Genomic DNA, 13,617 nt, shown 5'->3' with positions numbered 1-13,617 from the left:
CAGGTCTTGCAAAGGTTGAAGAAAATCAGTGGACATAGTCCAGTAGATTTTATATGCAGCACGGCGATCTCCTTCATCGGAAGAGAAGAACAAAATCATCCTTAAAAGCCGGCCTTTGGGAATTTGCATTCTGGAGTTTTCTGGAACGGCTCATTCTTTTCCTTGGAAAGAAATACTTCAAAAAAGAGAAATAAGGTCTGCATTACTTTCCACTTACTGGCAGGGCCGGGTTCGAGCTCAAACACTGGTGAGGGACATGGGGAAAACAAACCCCGCCCCCCCCATACTCCACAACAACTTGTGGGGGAGCTGTGCGAGGGAGGCCCCCCCCCCAGGAGAGCCCAGCTTCTAGGCCGGGGGAGGGAAGGCCCGCGCGCGGCACGGAGCATGCGTGCTCGGGTGGGGGGGGAGGGATGGCGAGGGGAGGCGGCCGCCGCTGTTTATTTGCGGCTGGCCCGGCGGAGCAGCGGCAGAGCGCGCGCGGGCAGCGCCGGCTCGCTCGCGCCTCCTTCCCGGCGCTATGCGGGCGCGGGGCGCGGAGGAGGCGCCGCGGGGAAGGAGCCCCGCCGAGGAAGGCAGCTAGCTAGCCCGGCGGCGGGATGGGGACGGCGACGGCGGCGGGGGGCGGCAGCCGGGGCAGCAGAGAGCCCCGGGCGCTTCTGCAGCAGCGACGGCCGCCTCGGGCTGCCCGGCCCGGGCGCTGGGGGGCTGCCGCCTTGCTGGCCGCCCTCTGCTACTGGAACTCGCTGCGCGGCGAGTTCGTGCACGACGACGTGTGGGCGATCGTCAACAACCCGGACGCGCGGCCGGCGGCCCCCCTGGCGGCCGCCTTCGCCGACGACTTCTGGGGCAAGGGCATGGCCGAGAACACCAGCCACAAGTCCTACCGCCCGCTCTGCCTCCTCACCTTCAAGTAAGCGGCGTCGCTTCCCACGGAGCGGAGGGAGGGAGGGACTGGCGGGCGCCGCAAAGGCGCTCTGCACATGCCCAGCGGGCGAGTTCTCGCCCAGGCGTGCAGCACCGCGCACTCCGCGAAGTCCCGGGAGCCGAGGACCTGGTGGCTTTATCAGCCCCATGATCGTGGGGGACGGAGTTAGGCCCGCCGGCGCAAAGGGCACTCTGGACATGCCCAGCGGGGTGGGGATCCAGTCTTGCAAGTATGGCGCGGGTGCGGGTGGGGAAGATCCTCACGGCGTAGGGAGTAGTTGTTGCGGCTATCCAGTGGCGTGAGAAAGGTTATGGCTACTTCATATTATTAGTGCCATCATCGCGGTGTACTTAGCGCTTAATGGAGCGGCGTAAGAAAGGGCAGGGGGAAGAGACACGTCTCTGCCCAGAGGAGCGTACAGGAGAAAATGTTGACAGCGGGTGAGACAATACGGGGAAGGGAAGGAGGTGGACAACTCAGATATTCATAGGAGCGTTCTTCTTTCTCTGGGAACGGGGCAAAGAAGCACAGCGAATGCCCAGGGTCCCCAACCTGATGGCTCCTCAAATGTGCTGTACTACAACTCCCACCATCCCCAGGTGCTGGCTGGGGATGCTGGGAGTTGTAGGATCGCACATCTGGAGGGTATGAGGCCAGGGACTGCTGCTGTGGGAGATCTGTGTTCTGGCAGTAATTGCCACCTGAACCCATCTTGCCACCTGGTGCCACCAGTAAGTTCCCTCCTCCATCCTCATTCCCGACACCCCTGTGTGTTCTTCATTTCCTCGCGCTCATTTGGGCACAGTAGCAACACCTAATGCAGCCCCCCCCCCCCCGTCCCAGGGTCACTTCTGGCAACTTTTCTTGCTGAATCCGGGACTGTGGAGTCTACTGGAAAGCCGACTCTCTTTGCCTTTCTCTCCCTTGTTACCCAGACTCCCTGCACTTCCTGCAGCTGGGACAGCGGCTAAGGAGGCTGGTATCCCTTCTGTGTCTGTTCGTTGCTCCTCTGTGCCTCTGCACCAGAGTAACAATCCTTAAAACACAGCCTTTCTTGGTGAACCATGGAAGATGCAAATTCTAACCCCCCCTTCTTGATTGAGCCAAGAAATGTATCCCAATCGGTGTTGATGATATACTAACTGATGGTGCTGAGAACCAGTGATGATATTCCCTGCCTTTTTGCAGGATTTCCGCCCCTTTTTTCCTTTCCATCCCCCCCCGCCCCTCCCTCAGGGGATTAATGCAGCCCGGCCCCTCCCTTTTCCATTCATCCACATGGCTCTGTGCCTGGGACAAAAATGGTCTCAAGCCTGCTGTGTTGCCTTTGATTAGTCTTACAGAGTCACAGCCCCTGGGTCTGTAGTGCTGCCTTCGCCATCCTCGCCTTCAGTTTTAACACCTGCCAGCAGTTGACCCTGGCTGAAAAGGGGATATGAATTGGAAGCTGCCATATACCAGATCAAACTACTTGACTGTGCATTTATTAACATATAATAAGTATTAATAGTTATACCTATAAATAAAATAGATACAAAATAAATGTATACAACTTAGTATAAACATTTTAAATAATCTGTAAATAAAAAGTCCATACAAGTTGTGTATAGGATTATTGGCATTGTTTCTTTCTTTGGGATTATGGACATTCTTTTAATTTTTGCTTTCTCCTACTTCTACGTCCGATCTTATTGCATTTACAAATTGTTTCAATTGGCAGTGAGTCTGGAATTGAGGCAGTGGAGGCTGGTGGCATCGCTGTCAGTGGGGCAGCGAATCCGCTCCAGCTTTCAGGCAGAACTCTAAAGGAGCTATTCAAGGTGTGGAAGCACCTTGGATAGCTCCTTTAGAGCTCTGACTGAAATGTGGAGCGGAGTCACCGCTCCATTGATATAAGAGCCACCAGCCTCCACTGAATTGCGATCTCCCACACAGTAGCATTTGGATGTATGAAGCTGCCTAATACCATGTCAGAATGGTTGCCCATTTAGCCCAGCGTTGCCTGCTCTGACTGAGACCGTGGTCTCTGGGAGAGAACCGTCTTGCTACCTAATGGAGACGCCAGGGATGGAACTTGGGACCTTCTACTCAGTTTGCCTCTGGTGTCGTTATAGCAATATCTTTGTTGTCTCCAGTCAGCCTGTCCTGAGTCATGGCTCCTTAGACAAGAGAGAAAAGGTTTCTATAGTGGCTACAGAGCACCAAAAGGTAAAATTTAGCTTGGGAACAACCTACATTTAACTCTTGTGCTACAGAGCAGTTTACCGCTGAATTTTGGCAGCAAACCAGCAATTTGGGGGCTTTTTTTGCTTTTGCGGGGAACGCCACATGGGCTGCAGCCTGTGGGGCGAAAATGGCCCCTGGATCTCCTGAAGTTGCGCCCCCCCACACTTTATCTCTAAGGCCTGTCACCATATCCTTATGTCTTTGCTTATCCTCTTTATCTTGAGCTCTCAATTGTTGCCCTCCTGTGCACAGCATTTCTGTTTTTCCCATGCTGTGATGTGGCAATTGTCATGACATGGCTGTTATCAGCTGATAGCCCACCGGTGTGTCTGCCTCTCTCTCTCTGTGTGGTCACAGCAGACCCCTGATCTGGGTTCCGTGCTGCTGAGTGAGCCGCTCGGGATAGTAGGCGGGGGGCGGGGCGGGGGTGTTTCAGCATTTGGTTTCATGGTATGGAAGCCTTAACTTCATTGTATGTCACCTTGCGGGGGGTTGTACTCTGTAAAGGCGACTGATTAAATTTTAAAATGTAATAAGCCTTGCATTGGGAGGATTATTGGTAAAGGGCTTCCAGACCAGATTCCCATCTGTCTTCTCTTTCCTTTGGGAGGATGTTCTGTGGTTCTCTCTCCCCCAAGAATATCTAGGCCTTCTGCTTCTTGCGTCCCAAATCGCCATAGGGAACGTGACACAGCTGCATCACTTAAAGCTCTTGTTGAATACGGTGGGTGACGGCATTGCATGGAGCCTTTAGCTGCTTAGTGGTTCAATGCTGCAGCAGTAGTACTGCTTTGCTGTCTTCCTGGTGCTGGGCATGGGGCCTACTCACTTTTGGGAGCAATGGATGGATGCTTGCGTGCTAGTAGAGAGTCTTAAAAAGGTGCAGGTTAAGTCACAGTTCTCTCTGGATTGCTGCTTGGGAAGATAATATCTCCACCAGCCTGGCCTTGTCTCACCATCATTGCCTTCAGCCCATGCACCTTCTTCCTCCCACTAGGTGTGTGCTCACCTGGTCTGTTCCCCATGTATTTCACCTTCCAGGTATATATGGGTGTCTGTGGGCCTATATTCACTACTTCACTTTTGCAGGTTGTTTTGGGTCCCATTTTTATCCCTTGGTTCATCTGTGACTTATTTCGTGGCTCAGTAATGGTTCAGGCAGGAGCGTTTAACAAGCAGTCTCTGTGGATGGAGTGCTCGTGCCCTCTGTCTGGTACTTCTAGTGTTTGTGTTGGGAGCTTGTTGGGTTAGAGTTTGTTTGCATTCATGTATGCATGCCCCCCCCAAAAAACGGATTTGTTTTTCATTTTGCTTTGTACTGCTGGTTATTTCCTGCTATGATTTGCTTTCTGAGTTGGGGAAAGCAGTTACAGTTGTGTAGTTTTGGATTGGGCCATCCTTTGCTGCTGTGTAATATGACCTTTCATGAGTGCAAGGGTCTAGTTTTGGTCCTCTTCTTCACCCTTCCCAATTGCAATCCATTCCTTCACTCAGTGCATGGACTACTTGTACTGGTGTGGGATCTATGAGTTTAACTTGTTCACTCTGTGCTCTCCAGTATTGTCTCTATACTGGGTTTGTCCTTGTTGTGTGGCAATTCAGTTTCTTTTACTTCGCATCTGCAACATGTGGAGCATAAGGCCATCAATGGCTACAAGTCATGATGGCTATATACTACCTCCAGCATCAGAGGCAGTGTGCCTGTGTACACCAGTTACTGGAAAACATGACCGGGGGAGTGCTGTTGCACTCATGTCCTGCTTATGGGTTTCTCACATGCTTCTGGTTGGCCACTGTGGGAACAGAATGCTGGACTAGGTAGGCCTTTGGTCTGATCCAGCATGGTTCTTTTTATGTTCTTAGGGTGTGTGTTTCTGTCTCTGTTGGGTAGGGTATCCTATGTTGAACAGTTGTCAACAGCATGACAAAACAGCATGAGTGTCATTTTGGAATATGCATGTGTTGGTACCAGGATACTGTGTATTGACTGTGGGATGATGTTCTACGTTCATCCAGGTGTTTTCAGAGCTCAGTGTTAAATGATGCAAAGAGTGATTCCAGTGTGCTGTGGTGGTTAGAGTGCTGGACTGGGAGTTGGGAGATCCGGGTTCTAGTCCCCACACGGCCGTGAAGCTCACTGGGTGACTTCGGGCCAGTCACTGACTCTCAGCCTAACTTACCTCACAGGGTTGCTGTGAGGATAAAATGGAGAGGAAGAAGATCTGCCTTGGGCTCCTTGGAGGAAAAAAGGCGGGATATAAATGTAATAAATAAATAAATAAATAAATAAATGCTGATAGAATGTGAATGCTGCCACTCCTGTATTCCTCCCATGCCAGATCTCTACCTGTGAGAGCCATGCAGGGTCTCTTGAGCCATGAAGTTGTACCCATTCTACTGCTAAGGTATGGTTGCTCCAAAGCTGCCCTGGTTCAAGATGGTGACGAATGATACTGTGCCATGAAAGGGCACTTAGATGCAACAGTACTCGTCAGAGGGTAGGCTAAAACTCTCTAGTACTCTCTAAAACTCTCCTGCACTAGAAAGTCAGCTGCTGTTTCCCATTGCTAAGTCCAGTGCTGGTATCTATTGTTGGTATCTATTGTATCTGGCTAAGAATGGGTTTACAACACATGCAATAAAATGAGGTGGTGGAAGGATGGTAACTTGTCAGGCTACAGATGTGGGATATACCTTTTGAATAGAATTGAATCAGACTATATGTCCATCTACCCCAGTATTTTCTACTCTCATTGGCAGTGGCTTTCCAGGGTCTAGAGATGTGAAGACTTGGGGAAAGACCCAGAATAACCCCCTGGAAAAAGTAGGAAAAAAGTAGGAACTTCCCCTGCCCCAAATTCCTGGGGAAAAATGGAAAAACAAAACAAAATCAAAGAACACATCCTCTGCCCCATTTTTCTGTCCCATGCCCTATTATTCTGGTTTTTCCCCAGACCTTCACATCTCTATTAGGGTCTCTGGCAGAGGTCTCTTCCATCATCTGCTACTTGATCATTTGAACTGAAGATGGCAGGGATTGACCCTGGGGACTTCCAGCATTAAAAGCATGTGCACTGCTACGTAGCAATGGTCCCCTCCTCAATGCTGTCCTGAAGCCAAGCTCATCACAGAGAGAGAGGTTCAAGACAAGCCCTCTGCTTCTTGTGTTGGTTTTCTCTTTGCAGGGAGTTTTTAACATAGGGGTGTGTGTGAAGGTTTGAGGCCTACAGAGGCAAAGGGAAAAAAGATCAGGCTTAGAACCCTGGAGTGTTTTTGTTGGGAGGGGGTATCCCTGAGAGGAATAGTTTAATTTCCTGGGTTAGGTTTCAGTTTCATTTCCCCAGTTAAGTTTCATTTTTTCAGGGTTGAAACAGTACTTTCTGTTTTGAGGGAGGAAGGTGTAAAAACAGAGCAAGAGAGCCAGTAAGACCAGAGAGAGGAAGACCAGAGCCTGAAGAGAGAGCAGGAAGATGCAACCTGGAGAAGTCTAAGTACAGCTAGGGTAAAGGAACTTGCGTTTTGCAGCTTTTGTTTTCTCTTAATCCCTTTTGTATCACTGAGCTCTATTGTGTAAATACCTTTAGTTGTGATTTCCTTGTTTTAATTTCCCAGTAGACTGTTGTGGTTAAAACCCAGTGTCTGAAGTGCCAATCAACCCATGTCTACAGCCGAAACCCCACGTTACTGGAAAGGGGAAGGTAAAAGAAGGAAGGTGGGACTCTTAAGGGGGCAAGAGATCCTTAAGGAGTGGCTCAGGGGGTCCAGGTTATCAGGGGAACCCTAACAGGGGCATTCAAAAATTGTGATGAATGGCTGTTAGTCATGATGGCTATTTGCTGCCTCCAGAAGCAGAGGCAACATGCTTCTGAATACCAGTTGCCAGGGAACAACAGCAGGAAGGAGAGGGCAATTGTAGGCTTCTCAGAGGCAGTTGGCCCCCGTGGGAAGCAGGATACTGGAGAAGAGAGACCTTTGGTCTGATCCAGCAGGGATGTTTTTATTTCCTTACTCTGCTCCCTTATTCTGCTGTAGCTGGAGGCTGGACATTATTCATGGGCTTCTTTAGATGTGCTGACTTTGGCGGTCTAGCATGGTAAACCTTTCGCTACCCAATGCTGGAATGCTGGCATTGCTCTGCCTCTCATTCATTTCCAGTACCGCTGTACCCACTACTTCCAGCCAAGAATCTGGTCCTGTGCCTAGTTCTGGTATTTTAGTACCAGTAGGGATGTATGAAAAATTTGTTTCACATCATTTTTGATCAGGATTTTATGCAGTTCACACCTTCTGAACAAAACATGGACTCGAATGCAATCTGCATTCAAAGTCCATACATTTTGGAGCTTGCAGTGTGATGTGTGGACCCTCCCCCGAAAGATGCATGCAAAAAATTTGAAAAATGCACATGAAAAGAAGTGCTTTTGAAAAAAATGCACACAAATACACTTTAATCAATGGAAGAAGAATGCGTACATTTCAAAGATCCACACAGTTAATGTGTACATTTGGAAAAATACGCATGAAAATATGCAGGGGGTTTCATGCAAAAAGAGAAAAAATAAAGCTCACAGTCTGATACATTCTTGAGTCAGAACGATCTTCGAGATAGAATTTGGAGAACATCGGCGTGCTCGCGTTTTGCTGATTTGCACAACCATAAGTACCACCCTCTGTTGGAATGCCAGCCTATGGCCTGTTCTCCAGATAGGCCAATTGGTTTTGCCTTGAGCACAAAGTAGCAATGTGGATTTTCTGGAAAATTTTGAATTTGGAAATTAGGGTAATTTGTGTCAGAACAAATTCAATTTGCATTGGAAAACTTTCCTATGCCCTTAGGATGTGATCTAATATGGCATGTTTATTTTACTACTTCTAAACAAAGCTAAAAAAAAATACCCCATGTTAATTTTTGTTCACAGTATATCACAAGTATTTGACCTGAAATATTTGAGAGTGTTTTTTTTTAATTGTGTAAATCACTTAAAGTGATTTAAATGATATATTACATAGGTTTTTTTTTTAAATGGAATGCTTGTGAAAATTTGAAGACAATAGTATTTACATCGCTTACATTGTTTAAATTTAAGGAAAAACAAAGATACTGAAAAGTGTTGACACTAATACATTTTAGCAGCTCAAAGAATTGTGCATGATATGTTGACAACCAGTCATCTACAACCTTGAAACTCCCAAGCCTGTCTAATGTTGTATTTGCAACTTACGCCCAGTCATTGTTACTAATGAACTTACGAAATGGAGAATTTTCCGTGGAAAAATAAAGCACTGGAAAATTTTCTGCACCACATCACCAGCACAAAGATGAACTTGTTCACTGAGGTAGACTCCCCAAGGAGTCTACACTATCCATGCACAAGGCATGGGGATCAATTGCACCCTCTGACCCAAGAAGCATGTATCCCTACCTTTCCTTCAAGGAACTTGGGGCTGCATTCTAGGGTTATCATATGGTACCTCTACAACAACCCTGCAAGTTAGAGGAGGAGGGACTGGTCCAAGAAAAACCTGTGAGCTACATAACTGAGTGAAATTCTGCAACCAGGCTTCTCTAATCTAGATCTAACACTATGCAATATCATAGTTTTACCCTATTGCTTTGTGGTAGTAAAGGGATGGTGCCAAAAACTGCACAATATTCAATGGTATTCTCCCTCATTACTACTTCAAATGTACCAGAGCTGAATCCAGGGATTGTAAACAGGTTCTGGGGCTGAGATATGGTGAGCCCTGCCTCAAGTTGGGCCTTGTTTGATGTTCTTATTTTATTTATTATATCATTTATAACACCCTTCCAAGAAGGAACTCAGGGTGGGGTATGTGGTCCTCTCCCGCCTTAATTTTATCCTCACAACAACCCTGTGAAGTAATCTAGGCTGAGAGGTAGTGACTGGCCCAGGGCCAACTGGTGACTTGCATGGCACAGCGGTGATTTGAACCCAGATCTCTGTTGGCCCAGTTGCCATGCTAACTGTTACAGGATGCAGTTGTTTTTCTGGAAGTGATTTTAGTGGTATACAGTTAATTTTTTAAAAAGCATTGGAGGAAAGACAAACGGGGTAGGTCCAGTGGCCACAGTGTCAGTGGGGCAGTGAATCTGCTCCACGGTTCAGTCAGAACCAGTCAAAACTCCTTGTTCTAAGATATGCTTCGCATGTTGGATAGCTCCTTTAGAGTTCTGATTGAAACCTGGAGTGGATTCACACAACCCTCACTGACATTGGAGACACCCACCTCCACTGGGTAGGCCTGCAGGCTTATCAGTGCCACTGCCAGGTTTGAGGGGCCCCTGAGCAAAATGTGCTCTATTGAACTCCGTCCTCTGTCAGTGGGCCCTGGCAGTGTTTGAGCTGCACTGATGGCTGGATTTAGCCATCCTTTACATTTCCCACAATTCCTCGGAGCGGCACTAGGTTGAGGGCATTGTGGGCAATTGTGGCTCAACTAGCCCATTAACACTGCTCCTAGAGCTAGGCCAGAAAAAGATTAATTGGGGGCAGAGTTGGCATCAGTTGTGGCTCCTGGATACTAGGTACTAATGCTAGCCCTGAGGCTCTTCAAGGAGCATATGAGCAGCACTTGGCAGTTGAATGCCCTGGGGTCTCCAGTGTGGTGCCCATAGGCACCAGTGTGCCCGCAGACATCCCTGTTGGTTCCTGCCAGGCTTCCTGCTCCTCCTGAGTTTTATTTCTGGAGATTTACATTCTTTTCAAATTGAAAACTGGGGGCCTCACTTGCTGCAAAGTGAAATGTTGCCCTTCGGCTCCATCTTTATTTTGTTTCAAAAGACTGGTTTTGTGTTTTAGATCTCAGACCCCACCTTTGCTTTGTAGTTCAGATTCTTGGGCATGTTACTTTTTTTTTAGTCTCACCAGTTTCCCATCTGGGAGATGAGTGTTTTGTGACTGGTCATACAACCATGGTAGGCATTTTATGAATGGGCAACCCCCCCCAGCAGCCATTTTGTGAGTGCTCACAACACTCACAAAATTCCAAATGTGCCCCCTGACCCAGAAAAAGCTGGGGACCCCATGTGAATATATGCACAAAGCATTTATACACTTATAATGTATTACATACTATATAATATATGCTCTTGTCCTTAGCTGATCTGCTTGTTGAATTTATTTGTTGATAATAGCAGGGACTTGACAGTAGTTGGCAGCAGTACCAAGGACGTACTGAGGAATGCAGGGAGATGAGTGCATGTGTGGAGAATTGGGACTTTCCTTCTCATTTCCTTGAGTTTTTCTGTGTCTAGAGAATAGTCAGTTTATTTGATTTGTTTGCAGAAAGAGAAGGAAGAATGTGTGTGTGTGTGAGATATATATATATATATATTTCTTGCACTGTGTAGCAATTGCTGTTTCAAAGGCACCAGATTGGTTTTCTATTTTTGGCATCCCATCAGACCTCTTAATCCTGCCAAAAATATGTGCTGATTTTTTTAAAAAAGTACATGATGTACATACACCTGGAAGAGGTTTCTTTCTGTTTCTTTTCTTCTTTTTATGTGATGCAGAACTTGCACCTTGTTCATTTTCAGCAGTTAAAAATATAAACAAACTCAAATGCTACAACAGCCTTGTAGGGGAATTGAGGTTATGGGGAGGAAGAAAGATTGTCTGTCTCCAGCAAGATTCAGTTGATTTCCTAACAACACATTCACATGGTGATAACCTGTTCCCATGAGAGCTTTCTCACCACTAAAGGAGAGGGATTATGGAAGAAGCAGTGACTTTCTGAAGATAAGTCACTGTGTGATGAAAGCCTTCAAAGACCAGGCTGTGACGTCATAATTGAAGTTGTCATGTGAGTAACATGGTCATCTGAATGCAAGCTAAGGCTGCAGTCCTAAAACACACTTAGGGAGTAATCCTATGTGCCCTAGATAGCGTCTGGGGAACATAGGATTTTTTGGTTTCCTGGCTCTGCGCTCGAAGACAGGGCTCCGAATTCAGAGCCAAGAAACCATGCTCCCCGCCCCCACCCCCTCGTAGCCGACTTGGAGAGAACCCTGCTGGCTGCCTCTCCGTACTTGGTAAGTGGAGTGTGGAGATGGGGAGAAGGAGGCATTCCTGGGGGTGGGGAGGGAAGAGGTCAGGGTAGCTGGCTTACGCCTTTTCCTATCGTCACCTCAGTTTCCTTCCCTTCCCCGCCCCAAAGCCTCTGCTAGACCAACAAAATCGCCCATCTAGTTAAAATGCAGCGTGAGGGGTGCGAGATGCCTCCCTGTCTGCATAGGATGCTCGTACCTGGGTTCAGGGGCTTATGAATACCCAGGGCTCAGCCCATAGGATTGCACCCTTGATGAGGAAGGAAGCCCGATTAAACATAGTGAGACCTTTTTGTTGTTGTTTATTCGGTCAGTCGCTTCCGACTCTTCCTGACTTCATGGACCAGCCCACGCCAGAGCTTCCTGTTGGCCGTCGCCACCCCCAGCTCCCCCAAGGTCGAGTCCGTCACCACCAGAATATCATCCATCCACCTTGCCCTTGGTCGTCCCCTCTTCCTTTTGCCTTCCACTTTCCCTAGCATCAGCATCTTCAGGGTGTCCTGTCTTCTCATTATGTGGCCAAAGTACTTCACTTTTGCCTTTAATATCATTCCCTCAAGTGAGCGGTCTGGCTTTATTTCCTGGAGCATGGAGTGGTTTGATCTTCTTGCAGTCCAAGGCACTCTCAGAATTTTCCTCCAGCACCACAGTTCAAAAGCATCTATCTTCCTTCGCTCAGCCTTCCTTATGGTCCAGCTCTCGCAGCCATAGGTTACTACGGGGAATACCATTGCTTTAACTATGCGGACCTTTGTTGTCAGTGTGATGTCTCTGCTCTTCACTATTTTATCAAGATTTGTCATTGCTCTTCTCCCAAGAAGTAAACGTCTTCTGATTTCCTGGCTGCAGTCAGCGTCTGCAGTAATCTTTGTGCCTAGAAAGACAAAGTCTGTCACTGCCTCCACGTTTTCTCCCTCTATTTGCCAGTTCTCAATCAAGCTGGTTGTCATAATCTTGTTTTTTTTGAGGTTTAACTGCAACCCAGCTTTTGCACTTTCTTCTTTCACCTTCGTCATGAGGTTCCTCAGCTCCTCCTCACTTTCAGCCAGTAAATGTGCATATGATTGCATTGTAACTGTAACTGTGGAGAGGGAGCAGTGCAGGCTCCAAATTTTTGAAGGCTCTTGGGCAAGACACCCTCAGTGGCCCCCTCCCTCAGTGAGTCTACCATCTCACTGCCACTGTCACCAGCTGCTATTGCTCCTCGTCCTCTTTCTCATCATTGCTGCCACTTGCTTAGTTTGACTGGCAGAGAGCCAGTGAGCAAGTAGGCAGGGGCATCTGCTGCTCCTCCTTGCCACCACCACCGTTGCCTAGCCCAGAGCGAGAGTGAACAAGCAAGTTGCAAGAGGATGAGCAACTCCAGTGGGCCCTGCTGGGGTGTGAGCCCTCGGCAGGTGCCCGACCATGGCTACCCTTGAAGCTGGCCCTGGGAGGGGGGTTGTGATATTATGGTGACAATTGTGTAAAGAGGCCTGAGAGCACTTTCAGACGAGTGGGCTGCCACCTGGAACAGCCTCGATATAGTTGCAATTTCTGGTGGTTACTATGTCACTAACTGCATGTGTGAAGTGGGTCTGATGCATCTTATTCTTCAAAGTCTTGCTCCAAAGGTACTGGACCAAAGCTTGCTATCCCTTGAAAAAGAACAAGGAAAAGAAAAAGAGAGAGAAATGCCCAAGGAAAATTAACTAAAGCCTATAAAAACATACTCTGCAATTATGGCTTGTGATATCTCTTGGAACATTTTAAATGTGCATTATTTATTTCCTCTTTTGTTTTGTGAGTGGAATAATTATGGGCCCATACAGATATCATGTTGGCTTCCTGCTAAACTGTGGTTAACAAAGTGGGAGCCAGGATCACGTGCATGTGTGTTTTCTCCTGGTAGTTCCTCTTTGCCTGGGAGAAAACTGCCTCTCTGATTTCAGCACACGAAGAACCATTTATATTGTTTTTTTTTGTTTGTTGATTGCTTTCTTATTCCATTGTCTGGCCATTTATAATATATTTTTCTCAATTCTAACGTTAGTATGCCTGTCTTTAAATTCATAATATTATTTCCTTGATGAAGATTATATTAATTTCAGGCATTGCATCATTAAACTGATAGATTTGTTGCAGTTAAAATCTTGAGTCTAACTGATATTACAAAGACAGATATTACCACATTGGAAGGATGAGCGCTCATCTCCTATAATGCAATGGGTTGAAGACCTTACAAAAACCTTTCAACATTTGAATAGGTGGTGTATAGATGCCACCTGCAAATGGATACTTATTTGGATATTTGATCTGCTTTTGTTGACGTTGACGTATAGTTCTTAGAAACCTGTATTTTCTCTCTCTATATACATGTATATATTTCATATGTATGCATTAGAAAATAAGA

At 47.2% G+C, this 13,617-nt stretch overlaps 1 protein-coding gene across 1 annotated transcript in view; it reads left to right on the top strand.

Moving 5' to 3' along the window:
* Positions 1-546: 546 nt before the first annotated feature.
* Positions 547-13,617, top strand: part of TMTC1 (transmembrane O-mannosyltransferase targeting cadherins 1) — a 215,959-nt gene continuing 202,888 nt past the window's right edge. The window contains exon 1 of the mRNA XM_084809370.1: positions 547-913. Coding sequence (XP_084665496.1) covers positions 600-913 — 314 coding nt within the window. The 5' untranslated portion in view covers positions 547-599. The remainder of the gene's footprint in view (positions 914-13,617) is intronic.

This window comes from Heloderma suspectum, chromosome 7 (genome assembly GCF_057233095.1).
Source record: "Heloderma suspectum isolate Gila_16-S chromosome 7, 16-S_ref, whole genome shotgun sequence".
NCBI classification, from domain to species: domain Eukaryota; kingdom Metazoa; phylum Chordata; class Lepidosauria; order Squamata; family Helodermatidae; genus Heloderma; species Heloderma suspectum.
Note: the sequence above shows the minus strand (reverse complement) of the source record. Positions and strands in the feature narration are given on the sequence as shown.